Source organism: Balearica regulorum, chromosome 16, assembly GCF_011004875.1.
Source record: "Balearica regulorum gibbericeps isolate bBalReg1 chromosome 16, bBalReg1.pri, whole genome shotgun sequence".
NCBI classification, from domain to species: Eukaryota; Metazoa; Chordata; class Aves; order Gruiformes; family Gruidae; genus Balearica; species Balearica regulorum.
In genome coordinates this window covers 16,648,157-16,666,720 of record NC_046199.1, presented here as the reverse complement: position 1 = coordinate 16,666,720, position 18,564 = coordinate 16,648,157, and the positions used below count along the sequence as shown (strand labels likewise).

General features: G+C 42.7%; 2 protein-coding genes across 11 annotated transcripts in view; one reads left to right on the top strand and one right to left on the bottom strand.

Annotated features, from left to right (window-relative positions):
* RIPOR3 (RIPOR family member 3) overlaps positions 1 to 2,055 on the bottom strand; it is a 53,797-nt gene extending 51,742 nt beyond the window's left edge. For 3 of the 7 annotated variants that reach the window (XM_075768876.1, XM_075768882.1, XM_075768883.1), the window contains exon 1: positions 1,752 to 1,894. The gene's annotated coding sequence lies outside the window, so the exon portion shown is untranslated. Of the gene's footprint in view, positions 1 to 739; positions 969 to 1,002; positions 1,308 to 1,751; positions 1,895 to 1,924 lie in introns of those variants that run through there. The other 4 variants (XM_075768877.1, XM_075768879.1, XM_075768880.1 and 1 more) reach the window with 4 other exon arrangements.
* A 10,064-nt stretch (positions 2,056 to 12,119) lies between these two features.
* PARD6B (par-6 family cell polarity regulator beta) overlaps positions 12,120 to 18,564 on the top strand; it is a 67,668-nt gene continuing 61,223 nt past the window's right edge. The window contains exons 1-3 of one of the 4 annotated variants that reach the window (XR_012838016.1): positions 12,120 to 12,423; positions 16,545 to 16,595; positions 17,214 to 17,436. Coding sequence is in view for 2 of the 4 variants with exons in the window: in XM_075768461.1 (XP_075624576.1) it covers positions 12,358 to 12,423; positions 17,214 to 17,436 (289 nt within the window). In the remaining 2 variants the exon portion in view is untranslated. Of the gene's footprint in view, positions 12,424 to 12,608; positions 12,859 to 16,544; positions 16,596 to 17,213; positions 17,437 to 18,564 lie in introns of those variants that run through there. The other 3 variants (XM_075768462.1, XM_075768461.1, XR_012838011.1) reach the window with 3 other exon arrangements.

Sequence of the window (18,564 nt, the reverse complement as noted above, 5' to 3'; positions counted from 1 at the left end):
AATTATCTTCCTCTGCTTTTTTTTAATTAAGGTATTTCCAAAAAGAGTATGTAATGCCCCTCATTAAAAGGCGTAGCTCCCATTTTAGAGCTGTGAAAACACAGATTAAGTCTTGATCCCAAGAAAGGAAATGACTGAATCAGGAGGTTTGAGTACTGGTGCTGTACTCTGGTTCAATACTCAAGAAATGGCTCAAGAAAGATGTAACCTTGTTTTTCAAATTCCTTCAAGTTTCTTTGGTTGATGAACAACTCAATTTCCATATGGCCCAACTTATTTAAAATACTTTTTAAAAGGGGAAATTAAATTCTGTCTGAAGCAAAATGTAACTGGGCTGTGACCCAAAACCTCGATTCATATTTATGAGCAAATAAAATGTAAACTCTGGACAGACAAAAAGAGTTAACTAAAATATAACCAGCCCATACAATGACACCTCCAAAACGCAAACCCTACAGGATGGCATAAACATTGTCCTGCTCCTCTCTTCCACCTGCTCCAGCCAGGCGTTCACCTCCCAGGTGGTTCCTGAGTGTTTCCTGGCGTGAATGTGCTTACCCCTGGACAAAACCTACCGCACCTCTTTGCGCCGGTGCAGCCTCTGCGGGCGTGCCAGCATCCTTCGAAGCTCTCCTACTTACAGATGCCCGCCGATTCCTGAGGAGCCTACCCCCCCTATAGGTGACATGCACCCCCCTATAGGCGCCGCGCCCCCCTCTCGGTGCCCTGCCGCTCTCACCCACCGATGCGGTGCCGGTGCCTCCCCGCTGCCCCGGACACCCGTTTCTCTGCCGGGTGCCCGAAGCGGCGCTGCCGACTGCTCCGAACCTCCCGCCGCCGGGCAGGGCGAGGGGCCCGGGCCGCGCTCGGCCGGTGCGCAGCGGGGCGGGCCGCCGCCTCTCCGCGCCCGGGGCCGGCACCCCGCTCTCCCCCCCGCGGCCCGCAGCGGGGCGTCCCCGGCGGGATCCGCTCCGCGGTCCTCCGCGGCCAGGTGTTTCCTACCTGCCCGCTCGGCTCCGCACGGCTCCGCGGCGGCTGGCGGCGGCGGCGCGGGGAGGCAGGGCCCGCCGGGAGGGCCCCGATAGCCGCCGCTTATCGCCGCTGCCTGTCACCCAGCTGGGCTCCGCTTCCAGGAAGCCGCGGCTCCGGAGCGCTTGTTTGCTGCTGGATGCCGCTCGCCCCGTCCCGCTCGCCGCCTCCCTCCCTCCGACCCCCCTCATCCTGGCAGGGGGGCTGGGAAAGTGCAACGCGGCTCCAGCACATGGAGCCTGCGGTCCCGGCCCGGACCCTCTGCTATTAATCAGGGAGCATCCCAAGCGCCCCCTTGCTTACTCCAGCTGTTTTACTCCAGCTGTTTTACTCCAGGCCCCTCTGCGCCACAGGGCAATGACAAACCGGCTACACACGCGGGGACGCCCGCCCCTACCCCCCCGTTCATTCCTCCGTTCCCCTGCCCCCCAGTTCCTACCCCTTCACTCCTCGGGCATTTTCTCCCGTGCTCAGATTCCCTCCCTTCCTTCCCATCGTCCCCATCCGTTGCTCTCTCCTCCTTACCACGCTCTATCCCTTTCAAGACTCCCTCCTCTTAGTGTCTTTCCCTAACCATCTTTCTTTCTCTTACTGCCTCCTCCCTTTCCCAATCCTACCCTCCCATAGGTTTTCTGTTACTGAAGATGTGTTATTAGCTTTGTCTTTCATTCCTCATTAAGCAAAGCCTGCTCCAAGCCCTTTCTGCTGTACCCACTACTGACCTCCTGGTCGCTTCTTCAGGCAGGTCCTGTTCCACGAGAATGAACTCCCTCCTCCTAGCTTTCTAGACACCTTCCAGATAACCCTGGCAAAAAAAAGTGAAATTGTGATGTAGAAAGCAGGCTGCAATCCTCCCCGGTTCCTTGCCTCACCATATGAGCCCACACAATCATACCCCTTTTCTGATGAACCATGCCTTGCCAGGCCTTTTGTAAACACCGACACACAAACATGTTCTTGCCTTGGGCAGAGCACCTTGGATTACGTACGTCTCATCCCTTTTCTATTTTCCCCTATGCTTTTTAGCACAATTTCCCCATAAGGTTAGCATGCTGATTGACTGACAGCACTGGAAGCTAGACACTCCCCATGAGGAAAATAAACTGGCTGTACGGAATTTGGACATGCTCTTATGATAACTTTATTACTAATACTGTTTGCTCCCCTCTTGACCATATTCAGCAACATCTAGGACACGTACCAGACTCTTCCATCCTGTTTCAGGAAGATAAAGCACAAACTAAAGTTCTCAATGCACCAGATGACCAGGGATCATATACAAAACCCTGTTAGGGCAGAGTTATTATCTTCTTTTGCAGTACTTTATGAAGTTGATTATGATTTGTGTTTTTCTGTGTGCATGCTTAAAAGAAAGAGGTGAGGGAAGATCTCTTGCACAGCTGAATATGTTTTTAAGAGGATGCATGAGGGAATTGACGCACATGAAAGTGAGAGCAGTAAGAGACAAAACCAGATGGGCTAATGGAGTTGGCTGAGCAAACAACTCAAGCACTTCGGGTTTTATATATATTAGAAAGAATGGTGCTGAGATGCAAGTAAAAGTGGGTTTCATACCAGATTCTGAAAATGATTGGGGCTTGGAGTGCTGAAAAACGCAATGGTGATACACCATGGAAAAGACTAGTACCAGAGCTGGTACACCTAGCAAGACAAACCAAGGAGATGCAAATACATGGACTTGTACAGGTAAGTACATGACATATTCTAATAATTGAAACTCTACTAACTGTTCTCTTAATTTTCCTAGTATTTTGAGGTTTTACGATCAATCACACTGACTGCTTGAAGAATGCCCCCCTGCCCCTCCTGGCAAATATAACCACAGCAGTTCAAGATACAGGCAGCTCCATGTCCTGCCTCTCTCCTTGGGGTTTCCAATCTTACAGGACAGTCATCAAAGCTGGATGTGTGCCCCAGCCTCAGACCCACCAGTGTGAACGGTATCAGATCAACTCATGGAGCTACAGGACTGTGCTAAAACATGGACTCTGAACTGCAGCCATTTTAAAAAAGGACTCATGTCTTCGCCAGTGTCATGGTTTAACCCCGCTGGCAACCAAGCCCCACGCAGCCACTCGCTCAGTGTCCCTGCAGCAGGATGGGGGAGAGAACCGGAAGGGTAAAAGTGAGAAAACTGGTGGGTTGAAATAAAGACAGTTTAACAGGTAAAGCAAAAGCCACGCACACGAGCAAAGCAAACCAAGGAATTCATTCCCACTTCCCATGGCAGGCAGGTGTTCAGCCATCCCAGGAAAGCAGGGCTCCATCGCACGTAACGGTGACTTGGGAAGACAAACGCCATCACTCCGAACGTCCCCCCTTCCTCCTTCTTCCCCAGCTTTATACACTGAGCGTGACTCTGTATGGTATGGGATATCCCTTGGGTGATGGGGGTCAGCTCTCCCGGCCGTGTCCCCTCCAACTCCTTGTGCACCCCCAGCTACTCGCTGGTGGGGGGTGTGAGGAGCAGAAAGGCCTTGACTGTGTGTAAGCACCGCTCAGCAGGAACAAAAACATCCCTGTGGTATCAGCACCGTTTCCAGCACAAATCCAAAGCACAGCCCTGTACCGGCTACTGTGAAGAAAATTAACTCTACCCCAGCCAAACCCAGGACAGTTGCCAGCCACATAGCAGGGTGAGCACACAGGGGTCATTTTAGATCAACTTAACTGGAATTGCAGGAGGACATTTGTCAGAACACCAAATCCCTGCAGGAGCCTTACACATCCAGTTGACCAAAACCCCTTTACTGTTACTGTCATTTCCTCCTAAACATGAGACCTATAATAAATTTCACAGACCAGACTCTCAGCTAATGCAGATGACCAAGGTTCCATCACTCCGGGTGCAGATGTCCCTATTTACTTCAACTGAGGACTGGCTTTATGTGTTTTTACTCCAGTTCATTTTTTTATGTTGTTCATTTGCTGTGTCTTCATCTGGTATGTTTATGTGGCTGGTGCTTGGTTTTCATTATTTTTAACTGCATTTCAGATTATTTGCTCTATGGTTTTGTTCACATTCTCCTCTTCCACGAAATTCTAATAAAACACTTGGCTACAGATCTTCCAAATTGAATACTGATGTTTAGTGCAGCTAATTATGTAGCAGGGTTCAAAGTGAGTTCTATAATGTAACAATTTACATATTCTTGAAAACAATGGACACAAACCTACAAATTATCGTTACAAGCTAGTTTCAAATTCTTCTGGAATTTCCTTTAAAACTGCATATGTTTAGTATTGTCACGCATATGAAAAGCAGTAAATACTCCATTGCTGGCACCATTATAATATTTACAATGAAAAAATAAAACACACTCTGAAGTCTCCTAGACCTAAAGGGACATTAAAAAAATGCCGGTACATTTCCTCCAAGGATCTCAAAGCACTTCACTAAAGCACTTCACAAATTCAGCCACTCAGCATCTATCAAGCAGTATGCCAGTGGTATACAAAGATCATTTTACAATTAAGTATTCAGGATGGCTGCAACAACGGTATACATTTAGCGTTTCAGCCTCAACAGTGTTCTAGCATTATCGGATTAACTATAATTTCATTGCTTAAGTACTGAATTAAGTAATTTTTGTTTGTTTTCTAACCCAAGTGAACTACAGCCAGCAAACTCTGTGAGCAGACGAGGCTTCTCATGAAGATCCAGGCTAAACTGACTTTTAGAAAGGCTGCTATAAAGCATAACTCTGTTTGTAATAGCAATAGCTAATAACTCAGTAGTTAGGCCTATTAATATGATCTTTTACACTAGGCTGACTTGGAGAAAACAATTATTTTTCTTGCTGCTCTTAATGCAAGCAATATGCATGCAAACACGTGCTTGTGTCTGCACTCCACCCTTTTTTATTTTGTATGCTTTTCATTTTAGAATGCTACTTAAATGTTAATAAATATGAAGTAATCTGCATAGAAGTAGATTATCAGTCAATCTTCCAATACATTGGTTAGGCAGTTTCATTACTGTAACACAACAAACTTCCGACCATGTTATAACTGAACATCCCTACACAAAGAGCACTCTCTCAGAGTTTCTGAGGGTGTGCTATAGTAAGATTAAACTGTAATTACATACATCCAGAATTCTAAGCACACGATTATTTTTGCTTCTTTGTGCATCTGTCTGCATTGGAGTTTATAGGTCATGGTATTATAACTCAAGAGGAAAACTAAGAGATGAGCCAACAGGAGCAAAGAATATCTTCTAAAAGCCGAGTACAACTGGGACAGTGGCTGAACTCAATGGATTCAGTATTTCCAAATGTGACATACATGGAAAATTTGAATTGCATTTCTACTCCTCTTGGCTTGTACTTTTCTATTTTTACTTATTACCACTGCATCAGTACTATTTGGTTAATAAACAGTGACAGTTCTATTATGTTAGTGTATAAATGTCTGCCTGCTTGAACTCTGTAGTTTCACAGTGGGTTTGACTAGTTTGTGTGCACATGCATAAAAATACTGAGGAGAAAAAGCCTATGTTAATTTGAATTAAGTATAGTAATTGTTTTGTATTTTCCTAAAATGTTGCTAACTTCATCTTAAAATTTCAACAGTAAATCAATGAAATATTAAACCATTATAAGATTAATTTTATATATAAATTACACATAAGGTTATGAGAGTAGTTATTGTCCTAGAAACATTTAGAACAGACGTGGCCAATATTATAATTAATAGCTAAACATGACATTTACTTCTAGTCATAGTAATTACCCAAGTAATCTAGAGAGGGTGAGCTTTCCTGCTGCCAGCATTACAGGAGTGAGATCACCCTGGGAAAACTCAGGACAGGCACGGTGCGCTCTGCCAGGCTCCCCAGCCCGCAGCAGCAGCTGGCAGGGACAGTAAGGCCAGCCAGGGCTCAGGTAGCACCACGAAAGCCTCCCACGTGTGATCTAAATGGACAATCCCCACGAGATTCCATTCTCAGCTGGCTAATCCACCTTCTGCATATTGTAATGCAGTCCAATCTGCATTACATCATAAGCATCACAGCACTTCCAGTGCCCTTTTTTTTTGAACATGTGTGAGCAATCTTGGATGACTCACGTATTATCCAATAATAATTCAGTCATAATAAATAATAATTATTTTATAAAGACCTATAATTATTTTTGCAATTGGATGCAGGTATCATTTGCAAAATTAATTGATTTTCTCAGTCAGACAAGTAACAGAACCATAACAGGCCCTGTGATTACTTCCTTTTCTTTGTGCATTTTTATCAAAGCAGATTGACTTGGCAATAGGGCCAATTTGGAGGACACAAATTTGTTTCTGGCAGTTCTGAAAGCAGGCAGACATAGAAGAGCATGCGAGCTCAGGAAAACGGAGTTAAATGAAGATCCCTGAAAGAGTACCTGCAAAAGTATGGGGCAGGACTTGCTTAGGAGAGTGATATACAAACTCACTACTAAGTGATGTCAAAATAACACACTGACAAGAGTGTCATGCAGAGTGTTTAAACATCACACCCCAGAGGACAAGGGGACATAAAGACAACATGGCCCAGTCTAGCTGTGAAGCAAGGTACTGTGTAACAGGAGCTGGATGTTTATAAAAGATTAAACTGGTAGAATCCACAGTAGCTTGAGTGCTTTAAAGCTCAAATGTTATCCTTGTTTGATAGGAAATTACTTTTAACAACTGACAAAGCCTAATAATTTGCTTTACAAGCATACTATGTGTAGCCACAAATAATTTTAAGATCTATCAACCACTCTTCTCTATAAAGAAGTTCCTTTGTAGTAAAAGGCACAAGTACTCATTATTCAGCAGATGGTACTTAAAGTATTGCTTATTCTAGGTTACAGCCGCTAGCAGAGGGCATTGTTTTACGCACAAACAGCGGTAATATGCTTTCCAGACAAGCTTAAAAGCAAAGTCTTTATTCCAATAGGTTTATTAGGCGGAGCTTTTTATCTAATTCTCTAAGAATAAGACAAAATCAAAATTCTAATCTGTACCAAATTAAGTTTAAAATAAATTTTAGAGCAATTATTCCTTTGATCTGTCATAATTTTCCCAAATTCTAGACCAGGAATACTCTGAATCCTAGAAAGACAAGAAAGTCGTGTTTCACAAATTATTTTGAGGAAAGAAAGACTGAAGTGTTATCTGTTGACCTATACAGCCTGAGCACCAGCATGGTTTATTTGGAACACTTTGGCCAGAAGAGTTAAATCATTAAACTATACACACGTGTGTAAGTGCAAGATGTCAGCCGTGATTAGTACTACAGTGTTTAGATAAGGAAGAATTTCAAAGTAATCTGGAGTCATTGAACAGAAATGGATTACCAGATGAATGGAAAGAAAAAGCTTTAAAAGCTTTTAATTATTTTAGTTAGAAACCTCAGAGAGTACAAATTAATATATCAGTACTAGCTTTTGACTTCTTTTTGACTTGTTCAAAAAACTTCAGAAGTTTATCACAACTAAAGCCCCTAACCAAGAATAATCACAGAAATATTCTGCAGACCATCCACTGCTGGGACAAATGGCCTACTTTCTGAAGTACCGGCAACACATCCTCCTTTAAAGGTCTGATGCTAAAGCCAGCTGAAAGACAGAATTCCATTCAGAATGAAAGCAAAAATTTCTGCAGAGGTAAGAAAATCTGAAATAATTCACTGGTTTCTCTCACCTCATAAAGAGGTAACTCCATAATGGTACATTCTGAGGACTCCTCAGCAGGGGATTCTGGAGCCTACCAAGCACACCCATCTTGGGAGTCCTAACTGGAGCCGGCCATCACACGGCTCCGACCTCTGTTAGTCTCAATTCTGTGGCAGGAAGCCTGACAGCTTGGTCCTAGGGTATACTGCTACTAGTCACTCCTCTCCACACAACTCTTCCTAGATTTGAGCAGGTTCCTAGGTATGGTACCTATGTTAACTTTAATTGATGAGAATAGGTAGTGTGAGTAAGTTTAAATGTACTGGATCTGAAATTACAGCACATCAGAAACAAATGTTTATCTGACAGGCAGCACGATACAAAGACAACTTTTCCCATAAAGCTAGACAAAATTTAAAAAAAGTACAAATTGAAAGAAAACCCCACAGCCCTAGGAAACTAGAAATATTTTATTGGAAAAGATCTCATATAGGAACTTTAAAAATAATCAATTTTGTCACCCATGGGTAAGTCAATAGTGAATCAAAGTAAAAACTAAAGGTGCCTGGAGGAGCAGTGTGTTGGGGGGGAAAGACAAATTGTTTTGCTGTCAGCCAAAGAAGAAAGCAGAGGCAGAATCAGAACACAGAAATTCTTCCATCTTAACTCTCTGGTTGCTCCTCTGGTCCATCCCTTATTTAATAGGTGAAGTACCATTAGTTCTTCAGTTAACAAGGTAAGTATTTTGTAATATCTATTTACTGAGCAAAAATACGATTTGAAGTGTACGTTACTTTGGACTTACATGCTCCTAGTTACTTTGCAGTAGATATTTAAACCCAAGTGTTGCAGTTCTTCAGTATTTTTTTTTTTCAATACAGAAACATTTCTCAAGCCTTCCCAGGTACCTGTACAAAAAATGCATTGATGAAATCTAGCCATAAAAGGAGAAGCAGTCCCTAGCGGGAGAGCACTTTTGAACTACACTCATACTTGTGCCTACACAGCCACTACACTATTGGTAAGACTGTATCGTGTTGCTGATTTCTGCACAAGGAAAGCAACAAACTTTTATATCACTACTTTGACATTAAAAGTAATTTTACAGCTGTACAGTTAAAACCCAAATACGTTCATTCCTAAAACCAACTATTGGTTACCCCACCAAGGAGAAAAGAAAAAAAAAAAAGAAAACCAAAACCCTGAAAACCAAAATTAAAATCCACAAAATCCCACAACTGTCACAATTTCAGGATAAGAAATTCAGTTTTTATTATACAGATGTTATTTAAATATTACTATTATTAATAAATTAGCTAAACTGCCATGTGATGGGGTTCACTTGATGAGCTTTGCTCTTGTGTTTGTATAGTGCTGCTGGTATGGATTATATTTTATCGAGATATAATATAACAAGCTACCCTTCTCGAATTCTTTCTATCTAATGCAACATTTGTAAATTCACTTATCCTGCTCCAGGATCAGGAGTATTAACAGAATGTTATGAAATGTATTTCCACAACTTCATGCGCACCTATAAATAGTGCTCTACAATATTATCTGCATTTGTGAACATCAGATGTCTTTACAACAAAAATGGTTTGTCTGTACCACTCACTTATCAAGGGGAAGGTAAAAGCAATTTGAAGTCACACGTGTCCCTAATATGCTAAAAATGCAGTTATCCAAGCATATATACTGTTCTTGAAAACCGCCCTCTTTGTAGGGAAATATAACTGGTATGCAAGATTAATGTGTCAAATTGCAGAAGGTATCAAAATGAAAGCCTGTAAGTACAGATTATTTTTTTTTTAAAGAAAGCAGAAGAATCTGTGGTATGACCTTCTTATTACCATTTTTTTAATAAAGCTTCTCTTTTCCCCTTTTATTTTTCTCTTCCCATAACAAAAACCCCAACCTCTCATTAACTCCAATATCAGGTCAGATTACAATCTACTGAATCTAACATCATCATTCTGAGCCAGCACTGACAGTGTAAATAAAGAATAGTTCATGTTAAATATAAAACCAGCATAAACCTTGAATTATACAATAAAAGTTTAGGTAGGGCATCAATAACAGTCAACATACATTGACATTTTCTATACTTTGTTCTTGGAAGTATTCTTTCAACTCCCAGGAGGGCTGTCTGGAATACCATTCCACTTAAAAAGCAGGAGGTCTCGAGATGGGAAAGCAGCATTACGGTAGATTCTCACTATACTCCTTAGTGGACTTGGTGATCGACGTTCTACACCAAAACAAAGAAAAAAACCACCTCCCAAAAAAAACTTCACCAACTGTCCAGAGATTAGGAAACCCAACCTGTCTTTCAACTTCACAGAAGGTGAAACTGAACATGCCATGAATAGCTTGATCAAGTCTGAATCATAGGTTTTACAGAACTTGTGACTAAAATAGCGCTATAAACTTGTGTTACAACTGGCGCAAAAAGCCTGCCTCTCTCTCCACCTTTATCTGAAATCAAATTGTTTATCTCATTCCTTCCTCATACATCAGCTCCTTGTGATGAAAGCAAGCCAGTGATTAATACTTTTTATTAGGCTGGTTCCAGTGACTTGAAATGAATTTGCCCTGACTCCTTAAGCATGCTACCACACCCACCGCATGGCACTCCAACCATGCTAGGAATGCACTACAGAAAAAAAATTATCTTAGACGATACTTCATAAATCTATAGCAATAAAATTAGCTGCACAATGGCTTCAAGCACAAACCGTCTTCAGGAGGTTCTTCCTCCCTCACTCCAAAAGAAAAGAGGCAAGCCAACAGCTTTAGAAACCCGGGGAAGGCACTGTTCTCTTCTGTCACTCGCACTCTCCTCTGTGCTCTCCTATAGCTCATTAAGCAAAACACAATGCAATAGTCAGAAATTGAAAGTAGTCCAAACTCTTTTCAATTTTGTAACTACAAAGTGACAAAATAAGAGGTTTTATCCAAGTCTTGCACACATAGCTGTAATCTATCTTCTATTACACCAGGATCACAGATTTTATCTAAATTTACAGACTGACTTCCCTATGTATCCTTTTGCAGTGTAAAACCAAAACATACTAGATAAAGGATGGGAAGACTTGAATTAGTAGAGGCTGTCTGACAGCAAACTACACTTAACAAGTAACAATATCCTCTGTACTAATTACAGCTTGTCTTGGCTTGAGTGATAGCTGCAATTTCTTTGCCTTTGGCATGATGGGAAAAAGATCAACTGTACAAAACCCAGCACTGACTTAAAAGTGATTCAGCACTGGATTTATTTTAATTACTGATTACCAACTGAGACTTGAGAACTGACTAGACACTCATACCTTGCCTCAACTGCAAGGAGCTGTTTGAAGTCCCTTCACGGCTGTCTACATAATATCTACACAAGGATGCCTCACACTGAGTTCTCTTCTATCAGGTTTATAGATTCAGGAGAGACCTACATTTCAAAGGTTTAACATAACTAGGTTAATGAACATGCTTTTTTCTTGCCAGTACATGTAAAATTATGTAAGTGAAAAGTAATTTTTCTTCAGATTGTAAGGCGTTTATAGTCTCTCTGCTAAGGAGGTTTGTCAGTACCTGTCTCAGGGTAGTTAAGCACACCTTTATATGAAAATAACTGATCTATCTGAAAATTAAAGCAATAAACAAGGTCACCCAAGACAATCACTCTGACATGTTAACAGATCCTGCAATATTATTTGTGGTCAAAATGAAAACAAACTCCACAAACATCTTTATGCCCAGGATGTGTGTACAGATGCAACCTGAGAGTGAGAGTTCAAACTTTCAGCCCGATCTAGACTTATTTTATGTACTCTGTCAGTACATGCTCCAACAGTGGTGCACTTTTAGCGCTAAATTCGCGGGATCCCGAGCTGTCTGAGGTGTCTGGACGCACCGGCCTGGAGGGCAGCCGGGCCCAGGACCCCCAGCACAGCGGCTACGAGGCGCCGAGGCCTGGCGGGCTGCCGGACTCGGGCGCTGCGGGAGGGCGCGGGGGTGCGGGCTGGCGGCTCCCGCGGCAGCCCGAGGCCAGGCCGGCCGCAGTGCGGGGGGCGACGCGCTGAGGAGAAGGCGGGGAACCGCGCTTCAGGCACCGCAGCCCTGTGTGCATACACTGGACCCGGCTACTCCAGGGCAAAGGTTGCCGAGGCACATCCCACACCTGCTCCCTAGGAGAGAGGAAAATAAAAAGATTTCCTTATCACACGGCAGCCCCTCCTCCTCCTCCTCCTCACCCGCCCGGCGGCCGCCTCCATCTTGGAACCCCGCCGAGGCAGGCGCAGGTGCGCGGCCCCTCTCGCCACCCGGCGACTGCGCATGCTCGCCAGCGGCAGGTGCGCGGCCCCGCCCTCGGCCGGCTGGCGCCCCTCCCTGTGCGCAGGCGCTATGGCAGTTGTCCCGCCCCCGCGGCTGGCCGCTGGCTCGCGGCGCGGCAGGTGCCAGGAGCCGCCGTGGCCCCGCCCCCTGCCCCTGTCTGAGGGCGGCGGCGTCGCGGCGGCAGCAGCCGGCGGAGCGGCCGCGGTTGCCGGGGGCAGTTGGCTTCGGGCCGTGCCGCTCGCGCTCCCCTTCTGCCTCTCTCCCCTTCCCGCAGCGCGCTCGGGGGCTCTCCCGGGGAGAGAGAGGAGGGACGGCGAGACAGCGACCCTCCGGCGGTATGAACCGGCCTCACCGCGGGGCTGCGGGCAGCCGGGGCCTGGGCACCATGGAGGTGAAGAGTAAGGTGGGTGCTGGCCACCGCGCCTGAGGGCCGCGGGCGGCGGCGCCGAGGCGGCAAGGAGCAGGCTCGGCTCGGCCCGGCCCTGCCCTGCGGGGGCGTCTGGTCGTAGTGTCGCTGTGGAGAAGGGCGGTGAGGACCGGGGAGGGGGGCAGGGAGAGCTGCTGACTCACCTGCCGGAGCGGCACCGGGACGAGGGGCCGGTGTCCGCCGGTGCGCGGCCCCGGTGTCGCTTGAGCGCCCCTCGGGCTCGGGGAGGTGGCGGTCCCCGGTCCGCTCCTGGCCGGGCTGCCCCACCTGCCCTGCTCCAGGCAGCTCCCTCTGGCCTCCTCGGGCTGCCCAGCTCTTGCAGGGCTCAGGTGCGGGGTGGTGCCGCTTACCGCGTGCGCTGTCTGCAGCGAGGGGGGAAATAAGTGTTTTTGAAGCGTTTCAGAAAAACAGGTTAGTGGAGTTGGCCCCTCAGTTTCTGCATAGACTAAAAAAACGTACAGAGAAGTAAATGTTTGGGATGTCTGGGCCAAAAGAGGTGTTTAGAGTCATAATTCACAGACTCCCAAACCTGTTCTTTGTCTGAATTAGAAAAAGAGTACATTTGTTTAACTTAGTGACTCTTTCTGTGCTACGTTCTTCATTTAACTCGGTGACTTTGTGTTTCTGTACTTTTTTTTGTGGGATAGAGCATATTCTTGTAGCTTGCATTACTTGGTGAGGTAAGCCCTGGCTAATATCTTAAAGTAGAGCTTGCCTTAGTTTAGGGGCTCTCTGAGGATTTTACACTGGCAGTTGTTTTGTGAGTGTGTATCTGTACATTAGGGCTTACCAACAGCTTCTTGTTGTCAACGCTTTGCACAGTTCTGTAAATTCTCTCATAGGCGTAGCTGTGTCTCTTCTTCCTATTGTTAATTTTTCATGGGCTGGTTAGGTAAAGTTTTGCTGACAAAACTTTGATGTTCTGAAAAAAGTTAGAGTATTGTTCTGATTTATACTTGTAGTATTTTGTTGACGTCATTCTGCAGTTAACAACTATAAAAGTGTTGGATGTGCGGTATTAGGTGGAATGTCAGCCTATTAGTTAAATCTGTCTAACTTGAGTTGAAACCCCCCTTTTCATTGTCTGGGCAAATCGCAAGCACATCTATGTGGGAATGCATTTTCTTTCATTGGTAGAAAAATATGTCTTTTGTGGACTTTTTAAACTGCTCTACAGCTTGTTGTCTGTATTCTGTACCTTCCTTTCCTCAAGTGTTATAGCAGTAGTATAGGTGAAGTGTTCAGGACTTGTGGTGTTGTGTGGTTTGTTTTTTCAAGAATAACTTAGCACTGAAACTTCTAGAAAATGTATGGTTGGTTGAATGATGATTTCTTTGAAGTGTTAACTTTCATGTGGACAAAACCAGAAAGCCCAGGAATAGCTGGTACTGACTATTTCAGATATTAAATATAGCTGTTACTGTGGTTGGTGAAGTCTTTACCTATGCTCTTGTAAGATTGAAAACAATCAGTACAATGTGTTAATAAACAAAATACTTGTTGCCTCGGTCCAAAACTCTAGACTTACTGCTTCCCCATTGTGTGTTTTCTGTGATTTAAAATACATCTAGAGATCACCTGTGTGATGTGTTCTTTGGTGTTTGTACAGAGAAGTGTAGAAGTTCTAATGAATACGGACTGTCTTTTAAGTGCATGTTATGAAGCAGGTTTCAAGACATTCCTAGAACTACTTGTTGCTAATGCATTATTTAACAGCACATTGATTTAACATAGCATATAGGAGTCATCTTCCTTTTATGAAAATAATAAATCCTAAAAAGAAAGAAGGAAGGCCTGTGTGGGAGGTGGAGGGGACCATTACTGTGGAGTGGTCTAGACTTTGAAGGCTTATCAGTGATGTACAGCTCTTTATTTATTTACTCCAAATCAATAATTGTGTCCCAGCTGACAAAGCTGTGCCAGCACAGCCCAACTGTAGTTGCAGTTATATGAGCAAAATCCTTTTGTTAGTCTAGTTTATTCAATTTGGGTATCTGGTCTGAACTTGCCCTGGGGAATCCCCATAGTATTTTAATTCTTGTTAACCCCTTTTCTTGTCAGAAAATAAAATTTTATACCCCAAACTAGAGTTGCTGGTGGTGATATGAAAGCCCCAAAATAGTTCTCTTGATATAAAATTCAAGTTTTCCCCCTCTCTCTCTTCTGACTTGGAAAAATATGTTTTCAGAATGGAATCTAATATACTGATAAGACAGATAAGTTTACTGTAGTTCATGTTCTATCGTTGCTGGAGACTTACAGTATAGCAGCAGTATGCTGTGTTACAGAGGACTTAAATATCTCTCGTAAGTAAATCTTAAGTGAGTATCTCCAGTGACTTTCTAGTAAGCCGACATGGCTCGTACTGTGTTTTCTCAAAGGAGTTACCAGTGTAACAGTATGATTTGTGAAGAACTCAGGTGGCAAGAAGCCTTCTCGTCTCAAGTTAGTCTCTTCCAATCTTTCACCTCCTCTAAACTTTTTAAATTGTAAGTGCAGCCTATTTAATCAAATGGAGTGCAACATTTGATATACAGTGAAAACGTTTCAGGGGGTTAAGAGACTATGCGATGTCATAGTTTATCTGCTTTATAACAGTATTGAGCATACGGCAAACTGCATTAGAAAATAATAGTCAGATTTCTAGTCTCTTGGTGTTTGCATCAATTATGTATAAAATCGTGGAAAAAATAAAAATCACACATTTAAAAATCTGTCCCTCTGCTTGCTACAATAGGATTTAAATTCTACTCCAAATTGAGAGTGAGGTTTTTGGGTTTTTAAACTTTTATTACTGAATTATGTTTAAGCTACGTAGTCTTTCAAAGTGAAACAATTGAAATTGATGCAATGCATGGACAATTCCTGTGGCATTCGTACTTTGCATAGTTGAAGAAAGACTTGACACACAGGGTAAAGTCTTTCACTGACGTCATGATTAAGCATGCTGCTTCTGACGTGATGGGAGTTCCTTCTGCAGGCTTTTCTTTGCTTTTCTTGTAAGCAGGTATGAATCATCCCTTCTGCCTTATTGTTAGTTAATGTTACTGTAATTGGAGTCTTTCTAGAAAAGGAATGTTCCCAGATACTTCCTTTATTTGAAACTTTTGGAGGAAGGTGGGCTGTTGGAAAGTGTAGCTTGTTTTGCTGTGCTGTTAATGTGCTAACAACGGGGTCCTTGTCTCCTTATTCTCATTTCTTTGTTTGTATGTAAGAACTCTAAAGCTTTTATTCTCCAAAAGGTTGTAATCAAATGTGAAGTAAAGGTAGGTCTGGAGGCTTGGTAATGTGCACCTTCACATCTGCTGTGTAACGTATACCCATGTATGTGATACTGTGGGGCTCAAACTTTGTCAGTGTTTTGTTCCATGTGCCCTGCTGTTCTACTTAGAACTAAACTTGCTAAAGAAATTATTTAAAGTCTTCATGTAGCCCACCAATAGAATTCACAAACAAAAAATGCTACTGTGTTTTCTATTTTTTTAGTGATTAGTTTATTAGCCTTTTAATTCATATACAAGCTGGTCTGCTCTTGGTAACTTGGCTTCTGCTATCTCTTATTTCCTTTTAGCATCTTTGGTGTGTTGTGTGTGCCTGATATGGAGGTTTTAGCCAGTATTCTGTTTGCTTTGGATTCTGCCTGTGTTGGGCAGAATGCTATGATTTTACTAGTTACGCCTGCTAAAATTAAAATTTGTCTAGTCTATATCAAATGCTTACTCTTTTCTTTGCACCCAGTTTAGTTTTATGCCTACCACCACCGAATCATTCCTAGCATTGGTTTTTTTCAAGTGTTTGTTATATAGGTGATTTAGGAGACTGAAGCTTGAGTGGACTAGGGAGCTGGGTTTTTCGTTGAGTGGTCATACTGACTAAAGGCAAAAGCTGCCCCTGAAAGTACAATGCCAATGATTAAAAGGGGTTGATTGGTTGTGGGATTTTTTGCATATCTTCTGAATCTTGTCTGGTTTATACCCTGGATACAACCACATTTTAAAAGACTATGCAATCAAGATTTCAGTCTTGATCATGCAGGCAAATCTTCTGAATGCTTTTAAGGAGTAGTGGCTGATTGCCTCTTTTATATCTCTCTTTAGGTCAGAGCAGAATTGACTTGAGATCGGCTCACTAAAGCTTTACTGCACATGGTTTGTACTGAAATGCAGCAGCCATTTTTTGTAGTCTTCAGGTCGAAGTGCCTTTTTCACTTCTTGTCTGAACAACTGGGAATCTAAAAAATACTCAGTCTTGCATAGGTGAACTATAACTGAATAAGAGTCTATACATACCATTCTGAAGTGCACTGAAATTTCTTTGAAAAAGTTCCAGGTAGTTACATATTATAGGAGGTTAATCATAATCTTGTTTTTGAGCCATCAGTGTTGGTGCTGGATATGAATTCTGGCCCTTACCAAGAGCATGGCTGTTTCATAAGCACGTAAGAATCTGTAGTTATTCTTGCACTAGTCTGTCACCTTAATACTAAGCTCCCATATTAGTGAATGCTTTGACCTAAACGGAACAGTGAAAATGACTTTTGCATGTTCAAAGGTACGTGTTTTATCAAGACCAAAAATAGTTATAACTTTGGGGGGTGGGAAGCCAAACTCGGTTTAAACTGACTTTTTATGCCACTTCAAAATTATGGGTTGTAGGTTTTAGTGCACTTTTAATTCCATTACATTTCTGGCTTAACATTAAAATCATTCTATTGCTTGAGGATGTTAGATTTCCATATTAATGATGTAAAATATATTTTGTTGTAGTTTGGAGCAGAATTCCGACGATTTTCTCTGGAGAGATCCAAACCTGGAAAGTTTGAGGAGTTCTATGGATTATTGCAGCATGTGCACAAGATACCAAATGTTGATGTTCTAGTGGGATACACGGACATTCATGGAGACCTGCTGCCTATTAATAATGATGACAATTATCATAAAGCAGTTTCCACAGCCAATCCTCTACTCAGGATTTTCATTCAGAGAAAAGGTAAGTGCACTTGATGTCTGTGAATCATCTGTTTATCTAGTTATATTGTGTTGCAGTAAACAGTGTGACGTACGGAGTCAGTGCTATTTCATCATGTTGGATTCCGTAATAATTATGGATCATGAAAGGTATTCACAACTCATCTTTCTTGTAAGAGCTTCCTCAGGCAACCTATTTATACTTTGTGCTTTTTTGCTTGTATTCAGTTAAAGTCAAGTTAAATCTCTAGCAAATGCTTCTTTCTGATTTTATGTAAGCAAATGAAAATAAACTTTAAACCTCTAGGGTTTTCTGCTCTGTATGTTGGATGCCTTTCACTTAAAATTCAGATCTTGATCAAACAAGGAGAGGCCATTACAGGATGGAAAGGAATCTTGAAAGTCTCATTACACAAAGTATTAAATGTCAGTACAAATTAAAGACCAACTTTGTAATATGCTACTCCTATCACGCTTTCCTAATAAAACATTCCGAAGCTTTCAAAAATTACAAGCCTATTTCAGTTAGCAAGCCTCAAATGTGAATGCTGCTCAGTTTGTTGGTTTGCCCGTAAAAATAGCGTGTCTTCTAGGCACAAAGTTCTGGTTGTCTTTTGTTTAGTGTCTGCTTTTGTTCATGAAGGAAAAAAATAAATCAGATTTGAAGTTGTATTCGTTCTTGTCCAGGAGAACATATTCAGTGTATGGAACTGAAGGGGAAGGGAGAAATCTAGTGATGTGATTTCAAAATTGTTTTAATCCAGAGAAGTCAAGAAAACCTGATTTCTGCACTTGCTGGTTTTCTGCTTACTTGCATACGGGTGTGAGCATGGATGCATTGTTTGTGTGTGTGTATATATATGTACACATGCATGTACAATTCCTATCATAAGGCAGTCAAGTGATCTTTGAATAGCAGACTGCTTCTAGCTAGCTATTTTATAAAGACATGCACTGTTCCTGGTTGTTGCTAAGACAGGTTTATTTTCATTAGAAAATACTTGGCCATCGGAAGCTTTTATCGACATTCCCAATCCAAAAATATAATAAGCTGCACAACAGCCTGTCACAAAAACAATGTTCAAAACCAGTGTGGCTGCTTGCCGGCTGCTGTGTTGCTGGCAAAGTGTGTTTTGCTCGTATTGAAGAT